This window comes from Vulpes vulpes, chromosome 1, assembly GCF_048418805.1.
Source record: "Vulpes vulpes isolate BD-2025 chromosome 1, VulVul3, whole genome shotgun sequence".
Taxonomy (NCBI): domain Eukaryota; kingdom Metazoa; phylum Chordata; class Mammalia; order Carnivora; family Canidae; genus Vulpes; species Vulpes vulpes.
This window is the reverse complement of record NC_132780.1, coordinates 162,111,767-162,125,021: the sequence shown is the minus strand read 5'-3', so window position 1 is coordinate 162,125,021 and position 13,255 is coordinate 162,111,767. Positions and strand designations below refer to the sequence as shown.

Below are 13,255 nucleotides of genomic sequence, written 5' to 3'. Positions count from 1 at the left end.
AGGGACTCTTTGCTTTCACATCTACAACGCATCTGTCTTTTCTCTCTACCCTGGTTTTTCTCTTCCTACAATCCCCTAATATGATGGATTTTACCCCCATCAATTTTTCTTATTACTACAAAAGCTAAGCATTCACCGAATTGTTGAAAAATAAATCCTTAACCTAAACAAAAACTTTTCAGCCTTGCATAATCAGTAAATACAAGTTCCCAATGGGTTTTAATGTTTGTGAATTTGACTTACTAGCCTAGCCTGCCTTTAGCATTCTTTAAAAAGGATAGTTTCATTTTGAGGGTTATGTTTTTGATTTTCAGTATTTAAAAAGGACAGTCTAAAGACTATTTGTCATTATCATCATTATAAACATATTTCCTGGACATTTTAAAAGAATGTTTACATGTTATCACTTTTGTCTCTGTGAAAGACAGGAAAGGCATCTCCTTCTATTATCTCCAGTTACAGAAACCAGGGCACCAATAGATTGAAAGGTGGGAATCCTTGGGTGGCTCAGCGGTTAAGTACTTGCCTTTGGCCCAGGGTGTGATCCTGGAGTCCCGGGATCGAGTCCCACATCGGACTCCTGCATGGGGCCTGCTTCTCCTTCTGCCTGTGTCTCCACCTCTCCCTCTCTCTCTCTCTAATGAATAAAATCTTAAAAAAAAACAAAAAAAACCAAACAACAACAACAACAACAACAACAAAAAACCCAAGTCACTTCCCTAGTTAAGCAGCAAAATCTGCACTAGAATGGAGTCCCTCTGATCCCTAGGCTAGGGAGTGCTCTTTAAACCACATTTCATCAGTCATGTAATTAAAACTGTACCTAATTATAAAGATGTCACCTAAAATTCTGAAATTTAAAAACCAACTTTTAAATAGTTTATAATTATTTGCATTAAGAGAAGCAGTGACACAAAAGATTCAAAAACCATTTAGCACCACATGCACAGTTCCTCTTCATTTCCCCACTCCACTGTCCTACCAAGCCTAGTATCTTCTCAGTTTATAGGGAAGGATACAGATGGATAGGGTCATCAATGAGCAAACTGGGCTGAGGGGAAGCAAGTGTGGGGTACAGTGAGTCCTGGGTCAAGAGAGTATTTACATATCACAGTGAGTTCAATGAATCCTTTTGATCAAGGGTCCACTAACAGCACAGTCTTTGCTGATTGAATAAAAGCTCAGAGGCCACAAAAGCAACAGAGAAGTGGATGTCTGTGCAAACTAATCAGAATTCACCACAGACAGGCAGCTCAGAGTGACTGCTGTGTTCCTTCCTCAGCTACAGAATGGTGGTGGGAGCAGCCAGCAGCAGGAGGAGGGGAGCAGCCCCCTTTATCAATCAGTATGCAGAAACAGTAGTTGGTGGACAATAAAAATAATGGGAGATCCAGAGTACAAGAAAAGCCTAAGGCAAATGGAAGAAATTTAGCTGGGGACAACATCATAAAGAACGATAATGAAGCACAAAGGACCCCTTGAAAAAGCAATGAGCAAACTGAAGAAATTAGGACAATGCCGTAAAAAGAAGAAGGAATTTCAATCTTAAAGGCAGGAGATCAAGCCTACAGTTAGCTGCTTGTGGGTAACTATTTTCTTTCAATGTTACCTTAAGGTTTCAAACCAGTTTTTTATCTGAAAACTCTGTAGACGACTGTTTTAAATTACACACATACCACAAATTTACAAGAAAATGTTAAAATGTTTTGTGCTTTTAAGAAAAAAAAAGTTGTTAAAATCAGTGCTACACCTCACATGAACATAAGGTGTGCCCAGCATGCATTTACTGGCCTACTTTGTATCTAAAGAAGGTAACATTTCAAATATGACAAAGTCATGAAGGCCAGTCTCTGTCATCTAGAAATCCTCAATATGGTGAATAAGACTGCTGATTCTATTGACTATGGCTATACCAGAACTCATCTGACACCAATAATCCAAAAGAATAAAGGTAAAAACAAAAAATTAAAAAAAAACCAAAAAACAAGTAAGACAATATTTAGTGTCTTCTTTTTGGTTCATTCCAAGTGCCTTTGAATGATAATTTATAAGCTAAAGGAAAAAATAATACAATACTTTGCATTTTCATAACACATTTTCAACACTAATATTTTTATTTAAATTCTACTGCCAGGTACTTTCAGCAATGCTTTATATAAAGTATCTCAGTTTAATCATATCACCTCAAGACAATTTTGCACATTAAGTCTAGGATTTCAACAGAAGTCTGGTGATGCACCTAGAAAACTCAACTGCCATAACCAGTTTGAGAAGCTTCTTCTGGAGTACCCAAGCAGAAACAGATACCTCTTCCCCAACTAGGATTAAAACAGTTTATGTGGCAGTTGCCCTACATCCCTAATAAAACCACCTGAAGGGTGAGGCTGGCTTTACCAATATCCCACCCAGGCACGGTACCTGGCTCCAGCTCCCTTCTGAGGCATTTGATGACTCCCAAATCCATAAGACCCGGCACCACTTCCAATAGAGACCCATCACCCACATCTAGTTAGCCAGGGCCTACTGACTTTTCCACCCCAAATCCAGGGGCTGCAAAGTGGAGGCCTTTCCAAGTACCTCAATATTTTCATTTTTAGGGTTTTAAAAAAAGATCTTATTTATGTATTTATTTGAGAGAAAGACAGTAGGGGAAGGCGCAGAGGGAGAGGGACAAGCAGACTCTGCACCGCACACAGGGCCAGATGTGGGGCTCGATCCCATGACCCAAGATCCAGACCCAAGCTGAAATCAAGAGTTGGTTGCTTAACTAATGAAACCACCTAGAAACTCGTCATTTTTAGTTTTTAATGGCATCTCAATATACTCAGATTGACAGGCAGCCCCAATATGACATAGGCCTCATTACTGCACCATGTTATAGCTCAGAGTCATTGCCCATGCGTTCCTGTTGTCTCATCAAGAAGAGAAAGTGGAGCTGCTTCCTTAATTTGATGACTGACACTAAGCCGTATCCTGGGGCTCTCCAGTTCACCAATGACAATGAGATTAGAATTATCTCTCCAAAGCAGAAATATGTCCTCCAGAATCACTCTGTCCACAGGCCAGTGCATCCTGCTGCCACAGCACCACACATGACTAGTCACACACAGGCAAGTCTCCTCCACCAACCGCCTTGTGAGCCAGAAGCACATCTTACTCTCCTCACCTACAGATCTGTTCCAATCATAGCACCTGACAGATAGTACTCCAAAGCTGAATGCTCAATAAGATGCAGATGAGTTCTAAAGATGACCCCCAGGGACGCCTAGGTAGCTCAGGGGTTGAGTGCCTGCCTTAGACTCAGGGCGTGATCCCAGGTCAGGGGATCCAGTCCCACATTGGACTCCCTGTGAGGAGCCTGCTTCTCCATCTTTCTATGTCTCTGCCTCTCTGTGTCTCTCATGAATAAATAAATAAATCTTTTTTAAAAAATAAAGATGACCTCCATAAACACATTAGATCTTACATGAAGTTTTCAAAGGACAAAATAAAACAAACAAAAAACTTCTTTTCTCCTCTTCTGACCAGCAGCAGCAAGAAAATTAACCTTTGAACTGATAACAATAAAATTCAACTTGGATATTTCAAACTGAATTCTGTCAACCAATTCTCTTATATAATCCCACTCTTCCCTCAGCAATAATTCTCTATCTCCCAATTTCCAGACTGCAACCTCATCCTCAACTTGTATTCCTATATACACACAAAAGCTGCATTTTCTGGTATTTACTAGAGTTCCATGAACTCTGCTGGTGCTCAATAAATATTAATTGAATTCATCCTTTACTTGAATGTCAGATGCATTAGCTGGTCATAATCTATTTGCACAAATAATAAAAAATGTCAAAGAACAACATGTGATTTTATGTATTACTAATCTAGTTTAAGGCAGATAAGAATATGATAAGTAAATGGATGTTATGTTTTTCATTACCGTTTTTGACTGAGCATGAACATTCAGCCTTGAGTACACCCTTGCTGCAATGAAAACTGCCAACTCTAATTCTTTATCAGTAACTACTGAGGCATCATCCTAAGAAGGAATGAATTTAAGTGGAAACAGTACTGATTAAAGAAGGCTGCTTCCATGAGTTGCACTAATGTTCTTAACAGCAAAACTCCTTCCTAAAGCTTTATATATTTTCATGTTACTCAAAGAACCCTTTTTGCTTTCTACACAAGAAATCATTTAAAGCTCTTTCCTTAATAAAAGTGTCATTTGTAATTCCTTTGTATTAAAATACATGAATTGCTTTATGGAATGAAATAAACTTCCATGTGGTGTTACTTTGTTAAACTCAAGTCACAAATGTCCATTTGAAGCATATTAATATTTTCAAGCTTCAAACTGTTTTCAAATGCTTAAAAAAAAACAGGTGCCTGACAATTAAATGGAGTTATTTATTTTTATTTTTTAGTTAAATTTTCTTACTGCTAAAAAAGTTTTATTTAGGCTACTTTACTAAACTGATTAAAGTGGCCTTAAAAGATGATCTTAATTCTCTTGCTCTATTTGCCCTCCCTTTTGAGCCCCTGTACGCTACACATCTCTTTACTCTGGCCAACTCTGGAGCAGAGGATGCCTTTATGAATAGATACCACAGTGCCGTGTAGCAAGCCCTGCAGTGTTGTCCATCTTCAGGAGACCCACACTGATCAATTTAGAGCTGCTGTCTGAGACCGCTGAGAAGTGCTTTAAGGAATAAATGTCACAGAACTGTTTAAATACATATATTTCTGTACCATTTTACAGCCTCAAAAGACAAGGAATATATAAATATAAAACCAAATTACATAAAACAAATTTCTTTCTAAATGTTTAAAACACGGTGACAGACTAGATTTCTTTGAGGCCACCTGATTTCCTCAGTGCTTTTAAGGGAGCTACAAATCGTCCATCAGCCAAAGACCATGCTGTCTGACAAGTCTGAAAGAGTCCTAGTTACACAGCATAATTTGACTGTCTTCTCTGCACATCTTCAAAGGCCTGAGCTATCTCTTAATTATCTCCTCTGACCTGATATTCAGGTTACAAGCTCAGCACAGTCTTGCATGCAAGTTACTATGCTATATGCTTCATATTTATTTTTTCATTTAGATTCTGGCCATCAACCACAGACGAGTTCTTATTTCCACTTCCCAGATGAAAACACTAGAGCCCACACAAACTATAGGTTACTGCCTCTAAATCCAGTGCTGTTCTTATGACACAATGCCACCAGCTATCAATCTGACAAATGATCCAATGTCTGTTTTGTGTGGCATAAGGTCATCTAGTAATCTTAGAGTTTTATTTTGTGCCACAGTTCAACATAGTGTAATTAACAGTTAAGAACATGGGCCTAGCTCCATAATCTATTACCTAGGTGACTTTGGGCACCTTAACCTCTCTGTGCCTCAGTTTCTTCATCTGTAAAATGGAATGATAGTTCAGGTGATTACTCTTCCTTCTCCCCAGAATGGACTGAGGACCACTTGCAAGGATCTGCCTATTGCCAGTTCTCTTAAAACAATATATTCATCTACCTGCATTTTTTTTCCTCCACAGGTGTTGTTTCACAAAAATGAAACCAATTCTTCCTTTTGATAGGATTAATATAATAGCTTACTAAACATACTTTTCTGAGCAGAAGCAATACAAGTTTTCATTAGGTCTGAAGCTCTATATGAAAAACAAAACAGACTACATAATTGTTTAGGGCACTTATAAGGTAGAGTATTCCTTCTCTTTGCCTCTCTCCTTGGAAAAATGGAATGTGTAGCTAACTACACAAACATCCTCCTGATCTGGTCAGTGCATGCATGGTTCATAGGACACCGGTGGTTTTCCAGGGCCACTGCTGCTACACCTGGCATTTAGCTCATTCCCAACCTCGTTTCAGTCCACTGCATATGAACTTTGAAAAATAGAAATTTTCTGCTTTAAAAGTAAGTAGAGTTTCTTCTGTGGGGGGTTTTATTTTTTAGCTTGTTACTGTCCAAAATATCTTTTAAAAACAAGAAAACTTAGAGAAAAAAAGAGTAATGTATTCGTCTCTCTCATCATATAAAACTGGAATATATGTTACTAGAAAATTAAGCAGGTTATACACTGATAACTACATTTAACTAGCACTGTCGATCCACTGTGGGAAGAAGTTAATACTTTTATTTCCCGAAACACGAACATGAATGAGAAAACTTTAAAACTTGCCCAAAGCTGTATGTTCCTTTGAGATTTTGAATTAAGAATAATTAGAGGAACTTCCACCTATTCCTCCATAGAATTCAGTTATTTAAAATACAACTCACAAAATGTTTAGGCAGAAATTTCCCTAGGTTACATTGAGTAAGCAGAAGAATGATTTTATGTAAGCGATGAGTACACCCTGAACTAGACTTTCATTACCAAGATCATATTGATTCTTTGCATGGTGCCTTTTATAGCACTGAGGATCCAGTCCGTTCAGACATCTTCTGCGGTCCACCCCATACACACACATACCCTCTGTGCCCGAAAGGACTGCTGGTCCAAGCCTCCTGGCAAGGGGCCAGGCTATGCTGTAGTGTGCGTGCAGTGCATGGACGACCACAAGGCAGAAACTCTGCAGGAGGGCTTTCTACTTTTGGTGGCAGATTGAACTGAAACCTGTAAGGTCACGTTTAACACCAGCAATTTATGATTCCTCTCAAGCCTTATGCTTAGAGCATTTGCTCAGCCCTGAAGCAATTCTCAGATGGGGTTCTCTACCAAAAAAAAAAAAAAGAAAAAAAAGAAAGAAAGAAAGAAAGAAAGAAAGAAAGAAAGAAAGAAAGAAAGAAAGAAAGAAAAAGGAAAAAGCACTACTGGATGAAAATTTTTGTCTAGGAGGATTATCCTAGCCAACTGCTAAACTGTTAGTTTTTATCATGTAAAAACTAAGCAGCAATCAACAAAAAATGGACACTCGCGTAACAGTGTAATGCCCAGTCCTAGAATAACTACACAGGTAAGGACCATGAAGTACACCACCGCCCCATGCCCCAGAAACTGATTTCAATTCTCTTCTAACACAGGAAGTATACATTCAAGTCAAGATGTATCGGAGTCTGGAGTCTGATTAGAGTCTCGAGTATTCAGGGATTTTCAGTCTGGCCCTTGGTGAAGAGGAATTCTAAGACATTAGGTTATTTCCAAGATTAGAGGGCAGGTAATAATCAAGTATCTGACCCTACTTCTGGTATCAGAGAGTAAAGCACTGAATAAATCATATTTGTACTGGCCTCAAACTTGAATTAATACCTAAATATGAACCAGTTCTTCCAGGTAAAATCAGGAACATAAGGCAGAAGTCAGCAAACTATAGCTCACTGCCTATTTTTAAATATTTCTGGAACACAGCCATGCTCAATCGCTTATGTATGTGCTTATAGCCACTTGCATATTACAACGGGAGAGTTAAGTAGTTGCAGACACCACACAGCTTGCAAAGCCAAACTATTTGGCCCTTTTCATAAAAATCTTGCTGATCCTTACTAATAAGCATATAGAGAGCTTTTATGTTTGACCTTGGGATGGAGAGTAGATCAGGAAAGGTGAGTTGAAGAAAATAGGTTTAGCTTGAGTCAGTATAAGTTGAAAAGAACATGGACTCAACAAAGTGCCATTTAAAGGGAAGATAAATTATTAAAAATGGATCTTAATGACTAACCTATTATGACATAAAAATGATCCCAAATACAAACAGCAAACTTTAAGATTCATGGCTCCTCTATGGCTGTGTAACTAAACTAATGGTAAGGGTTAAGGGTTTTCTCTATATTTTCTGCAAATGCTTTAAGTTAATGCCTGTTCCAGTCTCATTCACTTAGGAATATACTGTCATTTTTGCATGACCATCAGTCATACTTCAGGCACCTGCTCCCTACCCCCTACCATGTTTCAATTTACAGGAGAATACCAGAGTCCCCTTAGGGGAGAGTGGCATGCTTACCTCAGGCAGCAGAAAAACAAATAGTCTGCTGCCTAAAGTAGCTATTAATAATCAATTCTGACTTAGAATGACTGTTTGTTTTGAGCTGGAAGGGAGCTCTGATTCTCTGCGGTCTCCTAGACTTTCACAAACTCATCAAATGCCATGCTTATCAGGGCTTTTTTAAAAAAAATGTCTTGGGGATCCCTGGGTGGCTCAGCGGTTTAGCGTCTGCCTTCAGCCCAGGGCGTGATCCTGGAGTCCTGGGATCAAGTCCTACATCAGGCTCCCTGCATGGAGCCTGCTTCTCCCTCTGCCTGTGTCTCTGCTTCTCCCTCTGTATCTCTCAGGAAAAAATAAAATCTTTAAAAAAAAAAAAAGTCTGAAATTTGATTTTTTTTTTCAAAGTCTGATTTCCCTGTTTCTGACCTTATCTCCCATCTCTGCCACCTTTGGAACTCTTCCAGTATATGGTCTAAAACTGATAGTCACCAGCAAATCCCCTATATACCCTTACTTTCTTCTAATATTCCCTTCACCTTCCTGCCCTAAATGAACCTTGGTTCTCTCCTAAAGACACTGTTTCCAAAGCTCCCTCATTGTCCAAATAGAGTTATGTCAGGAAACTCACAGACTGTGAGCAAAAGAAATATTAACTGATACAAGCCAAGCAGATTTTGGGAGTTGTTTGCTATGTAGCATGAGCAGCTCTCACAGAAAGTGATACTAGAAGAGGGGTGCTGCCATCACCAAACTCTAAAAGCTGTGGTAATGGTTTTGACAGTGGGTGGCAGAGGATAGGGAACCACTTATAGGATCTTGAAAAATGGAGACACTATATGTGTTACCAACAGTTGGTAAGCAGTCCCCAGCAATCATCTGGAAGGTAGGAAACAAATCAAATGAAATTCTAGCATAGATGCCATGCCCTAGCTGACCCACAGACTTGAGAGTAAGGAAAAGAAATGTGAACTGATATAAGCTGCTGAGTTCTGGAGGTTAATACTATACAATATTACTGCAGCAATAGTGGAGCATTTAAGGCCAGCCACCCCATTTGTCTACTAGATCCCACTGGCTAGTCAAGACATCACTACAGCAATTTTTCTGGTCCTGAATCAGCAGATTTGTCTGTTCTACAGGTTCATTCCCAAAGGTAAACCCCTATAAATTTCAGTTGGTCAACAAATCCTATTGGCTCCATCTTCAAAATACATCCAGAACATGATTACTTAATTTTAACCTCTGATGTTACCACTGACTCTAAGTTCCCCATCATCTCTCACCTATATTACTTTGTTTCCTTACTGATCTCCTTGCTTCCAGCATTGCCCTGCTACAATTTGTTCTTCATGTAGTAGCTACGATAATTCTTTAAAAGCGAAGGTTAGTTTATGTACATTTTTGCTCAAATCTCTCCAATATATTTCCAAGACACTCAGAGAAAAGCCAGTCCTGTTACAATCTACCCACCTCTCTCCTCACCTGGATGCTCCTCTCCTCTGTCACTACTCCCCAGTGCTCATTCCACTCTGGCTACACAGTCATCCTTGTTGGTTCTTGCACACATCAAGTAAGCCACTACTGCAGAGCCTTTGCACTTGATATTCTCCTGGTTAAAATGTTCTCGCCCCACACATTCAGATATCCACAACTTTTTTTTTTAATTTTTTATTTATTTATGATAGTCACAGAGAGAGAGAGAGAGAGAGGCAGAGACATAGGCAGAGGGAGAAGCAGGCTCCATGCACCGGGAGCCTGATGTGGGATTCGATCCTGGGTCTCCAGGATCGCGCCCTGGGCCAAAGGCAGGCGTCAAACCGTTGTGCCACCCAGGGATCCCCCAGATATCCACAACTTATTCAAGTCTTTGCTCCAGCAATATTTAGGGAGCACCCTTAATGCTGCCTTATTTAAAATTACAGCTATTCATTTTTACTTTATCTATAGCACTTACTGTGTATGACCCATAAAACACCGTACTTAACAGTTATTCACTGTTTCCCCATATAGAATGAAAGCTCCAAAATGTCAGGTACTTCCATTGGTTCTTTTCATAGCTATATCTCTAGTGCCTACAGTGGTGCCTGGAAACATAGTAGACACTTACTTAATCAGTAGTTTCTGAATCAATGAATGAATCTGTAGGATAAGAGTCAGGTCTGGTTTACAGCTTACATTTCTAAATTATAAAGTAATAAACCAGATACTGAGACTGGAAAGGAAATGCTATAGTGAAGACAAACATGCTTATAGTTTTAGTAAGTATTTTCTTACTCTGGTAATAAGTCTTTTCTTCTTTCCTTTACAGAAAAGAAAATAAAATGGAGAAATTATATGGAGTAGAATTCAACATAATTATTTCAGAGCCTCTAGACTGAAGCCCTATTTTCAAAATTATAGCTATATATACTACTTATTTTCACCACCACAGAAAATTTTTACCCACGAGGATATATTTGCATGATATACCAGTTTCCTTAAGAAATGAATAAAAAATTCAACTATAATTCTTTAAACAGAAAACAGTTTACTCAATAAGAACAAAGATCAATTTTTAGGAAAGCAGCATATGAAGTTCAACTAAGTATCTTTTTTTTCCTGTTAATCCTTCTCCAAACTTAAAAAAAAAAAAAAACATTAATTACTGCTGAAGGCTCAGGTATTACTAAAAATAACCATTTATTTAAAGCTATTTTTGTAGGAAGAGAAGATAAAAAAAAAAAAAAAGAGCTAACAGTATTTGTAGGTAAGCACAGTATAAACATTCCTTGAATGGGAAGCCTGTTGATTTATCAGGCAGACAACATTACGACATTCAATTAAAATGAGCACTTCTTATTGTCCTCAAATAAATGAAAGGAATTTAGCCACTAGATCTAAGTATAAAGCTCACTGCTTCAGTTAACCAAAATTAAATTTTATTTTAAACCAGCACATATTACAGTAAGGTTACCCCATAATTACTTTGCTAAGGGAATCCCCCCCAAGAAAACTAAATAAAGAGAAGCGAGGGTAAGGGTGGGGGGAAAGAAGAGAAAAAGAAATCTTCTCTTTATCTTAAATGTTGAAATGTCAGTCTACTAAGCCTCTGAAGATTACTTTGATATATCTTCTTTCCCCCAAGGAACTCATTACTTGTATTTCAGTGGAGACAGTGCTGACAGACATTAGCTCCCTTATTAAAGACTTCCCTTTTTGTGGGAACTGAGCACACTAATCACATCATTTTCAAATTCAGTTAACAGGTATCTTTTGGCATACTAATGATAAAGCCATTATATTCATTTCAAGTAAAGATTTCAATAATTTTGTAACTCTTAAGATGACTTGTATTTTTTATTACTTACCAAGTCCTAAAAGATCAACAGTGGGTTCTGCAGCTTTTTTAGGGCTGGTACTTTTTTTAGGCTCCAACTGCTGATCTTCTTTCTTCTGTAGCTTTAAAGTAAATAATCAGATTTATTAATTTTTCTTAAATAAGTTGAACAAGGCTTTTAAGCCCCAGTTAAATATGTGTATTTTGATATAGTGTAATGAAGAGTATGAAGCATAGTGTAATGAAGCCCAGAGATTTTATTATTGTACAAAAAACAATTAAGCATGATCATTGAATGTGAAATAACAAACCATGTATCAGGATCCCAAAATAGCAAATATACACATTTAATCTTAATGTAATTGTTCTTAATCATTTAAATCCTTTATATGAAATTACACTTTTTAAAACTCTTTTCACATTATTTGCTAGCTACTGATAAATGTACTCTGTCAACTAGAGGCTAGGCAAGCCTCAGAATCTTCATGAGCAGACTGTTACTTCCCTCATCCACACTGCTGACATATGAGTCACCTCTGCACCAAGAAAAGCCTAATGAATTGTTACCTGATAGAGTTTCCTCCTGAGTACATACAATCAGTTAGTTTTAAATATAATGTTCTTCTAGTTTTCAGAAACCTAAGTCACAGTTATACATTCTAAACTTTTTCTTTCTCATTTATACAGAAATGTCCTGTGAGACAGAAGGAAAAGACATACATCCAGTGGATTATCCACTAGAAGGCCTACCTCTCTTTTCACTTTTTCTGTGTAGATATAATTGACATATAATGTTATATTAGCTTCAGATGCACAACATAATGATTCCATATTTATATACATTGTGAAATCATCACCACATAGTTAAGTGTAGTTAACATCCCTTACTACACACAGATACAGATTTTTTTTCTAATGGTGAAAACTTTTAAGACCTACTCTCTTAGCAAATTTCAAATATACAAGACAATATTAGCTATACTTACCATGCTATATATTACACCCCTAGGAATTATTTATTTTATAACTGGAAGTTTGTACCTTTTAATCTTCACTCATCTGCCTACCTTCTACCCCAACCCATCTGTTCTCTGAATCTATGATCTTGTTTTCTCATTTGTTTTTGTTTGTTTTTTTCTTTTTTTAGATTCTATATATAAGTGAGATTATAGGACAGTTGCCTTTCTCTGACTTACTATTCTTGGCATAATGCCCTCGAGTTGTCACAAATGGCAAGATTTCATTTTATCTTATAGCTGAATAACATTCCATTAAATATATAGCCTACCTCTCTTAGACCAAGAAAATAAAACATTCATTCACTCATATTCATTTCTCAAACCATTCCTAAAGATCATTTCTTCTACAACTACCTAAAAAGTTCATAACTTTGTTATATGAGTATATTTTTGTTAGCTATATGGATATATAATTTCTAAGAACATATATCTACTCTTGTTTTTAGTCCCAACTGTCTCCCTCGAAGTTATTTATTATATTATTTAATTAACCTATCATCATGACTATCAATTCTTTAATAACCACAAATACAGAATTATCAGCCTATAACAATACACAATTCTCAGAAGTTTAACATAATCCATTTCACATTTTATTTCTCACCTATAACAGAGATAAGACTCACCTTGTTTATAGCAAAATAATTTCAAAGAAAGTATAGTTTATAGTAATGAAGGAGTCAATTCTTTCCAACTAAATACTTAAAATGCTAGAACCCTCCTTCCTTTTTTTCCTGGACAATCTGTATTTAGTGGATGAGCACTCAAATCTGCGGACTAAGTGGCCATAAAGCACACAAACTTCAAATATTTTTGAGCAGGATTCTAGCATTTTCCTCAAACAGGTCTTCATTGATCTTAATTCATACCCCTGCCTGTAAAACTCTAAATGTTGACATATAAGTGTCTTATGTTTAGCGGGCATTTAAAAATCTAATCCTTGATTAACTTAAAATCAGAAAGCCTTAAAATTGAAAATAAACTTA

At 37.3% G+C, this 13,255-nt stretch overlaps 1 protein-coding gene across 6 annotated transcripts in view; it reads right to left on the bottom strand.

Annotated features, from left to right (window-relative positions):
- SMAP1 (small ArfGAP 1) overlaps positions 1 to 13,255 on the bottom strand; it is a 175,162-nt gene that overhangs the window by 12,569 nt on the left and 149,338 nt on the right. For all 6 annotated transcript variants that reach the window (XM_025991141.2, XM_025991140.2, XM_072735149.1 and 3 more), the window contains one exon: positions 11,282 to 11,372. In XM_025991141.2, coding sequence (XP_025846926.1) covers positions 11,282 to 11,372 — 91 coding nt within the window. The remainder of the gene's footprint in view (positions 1 to 11,281; positions 11,373 to 13,255) is intronic.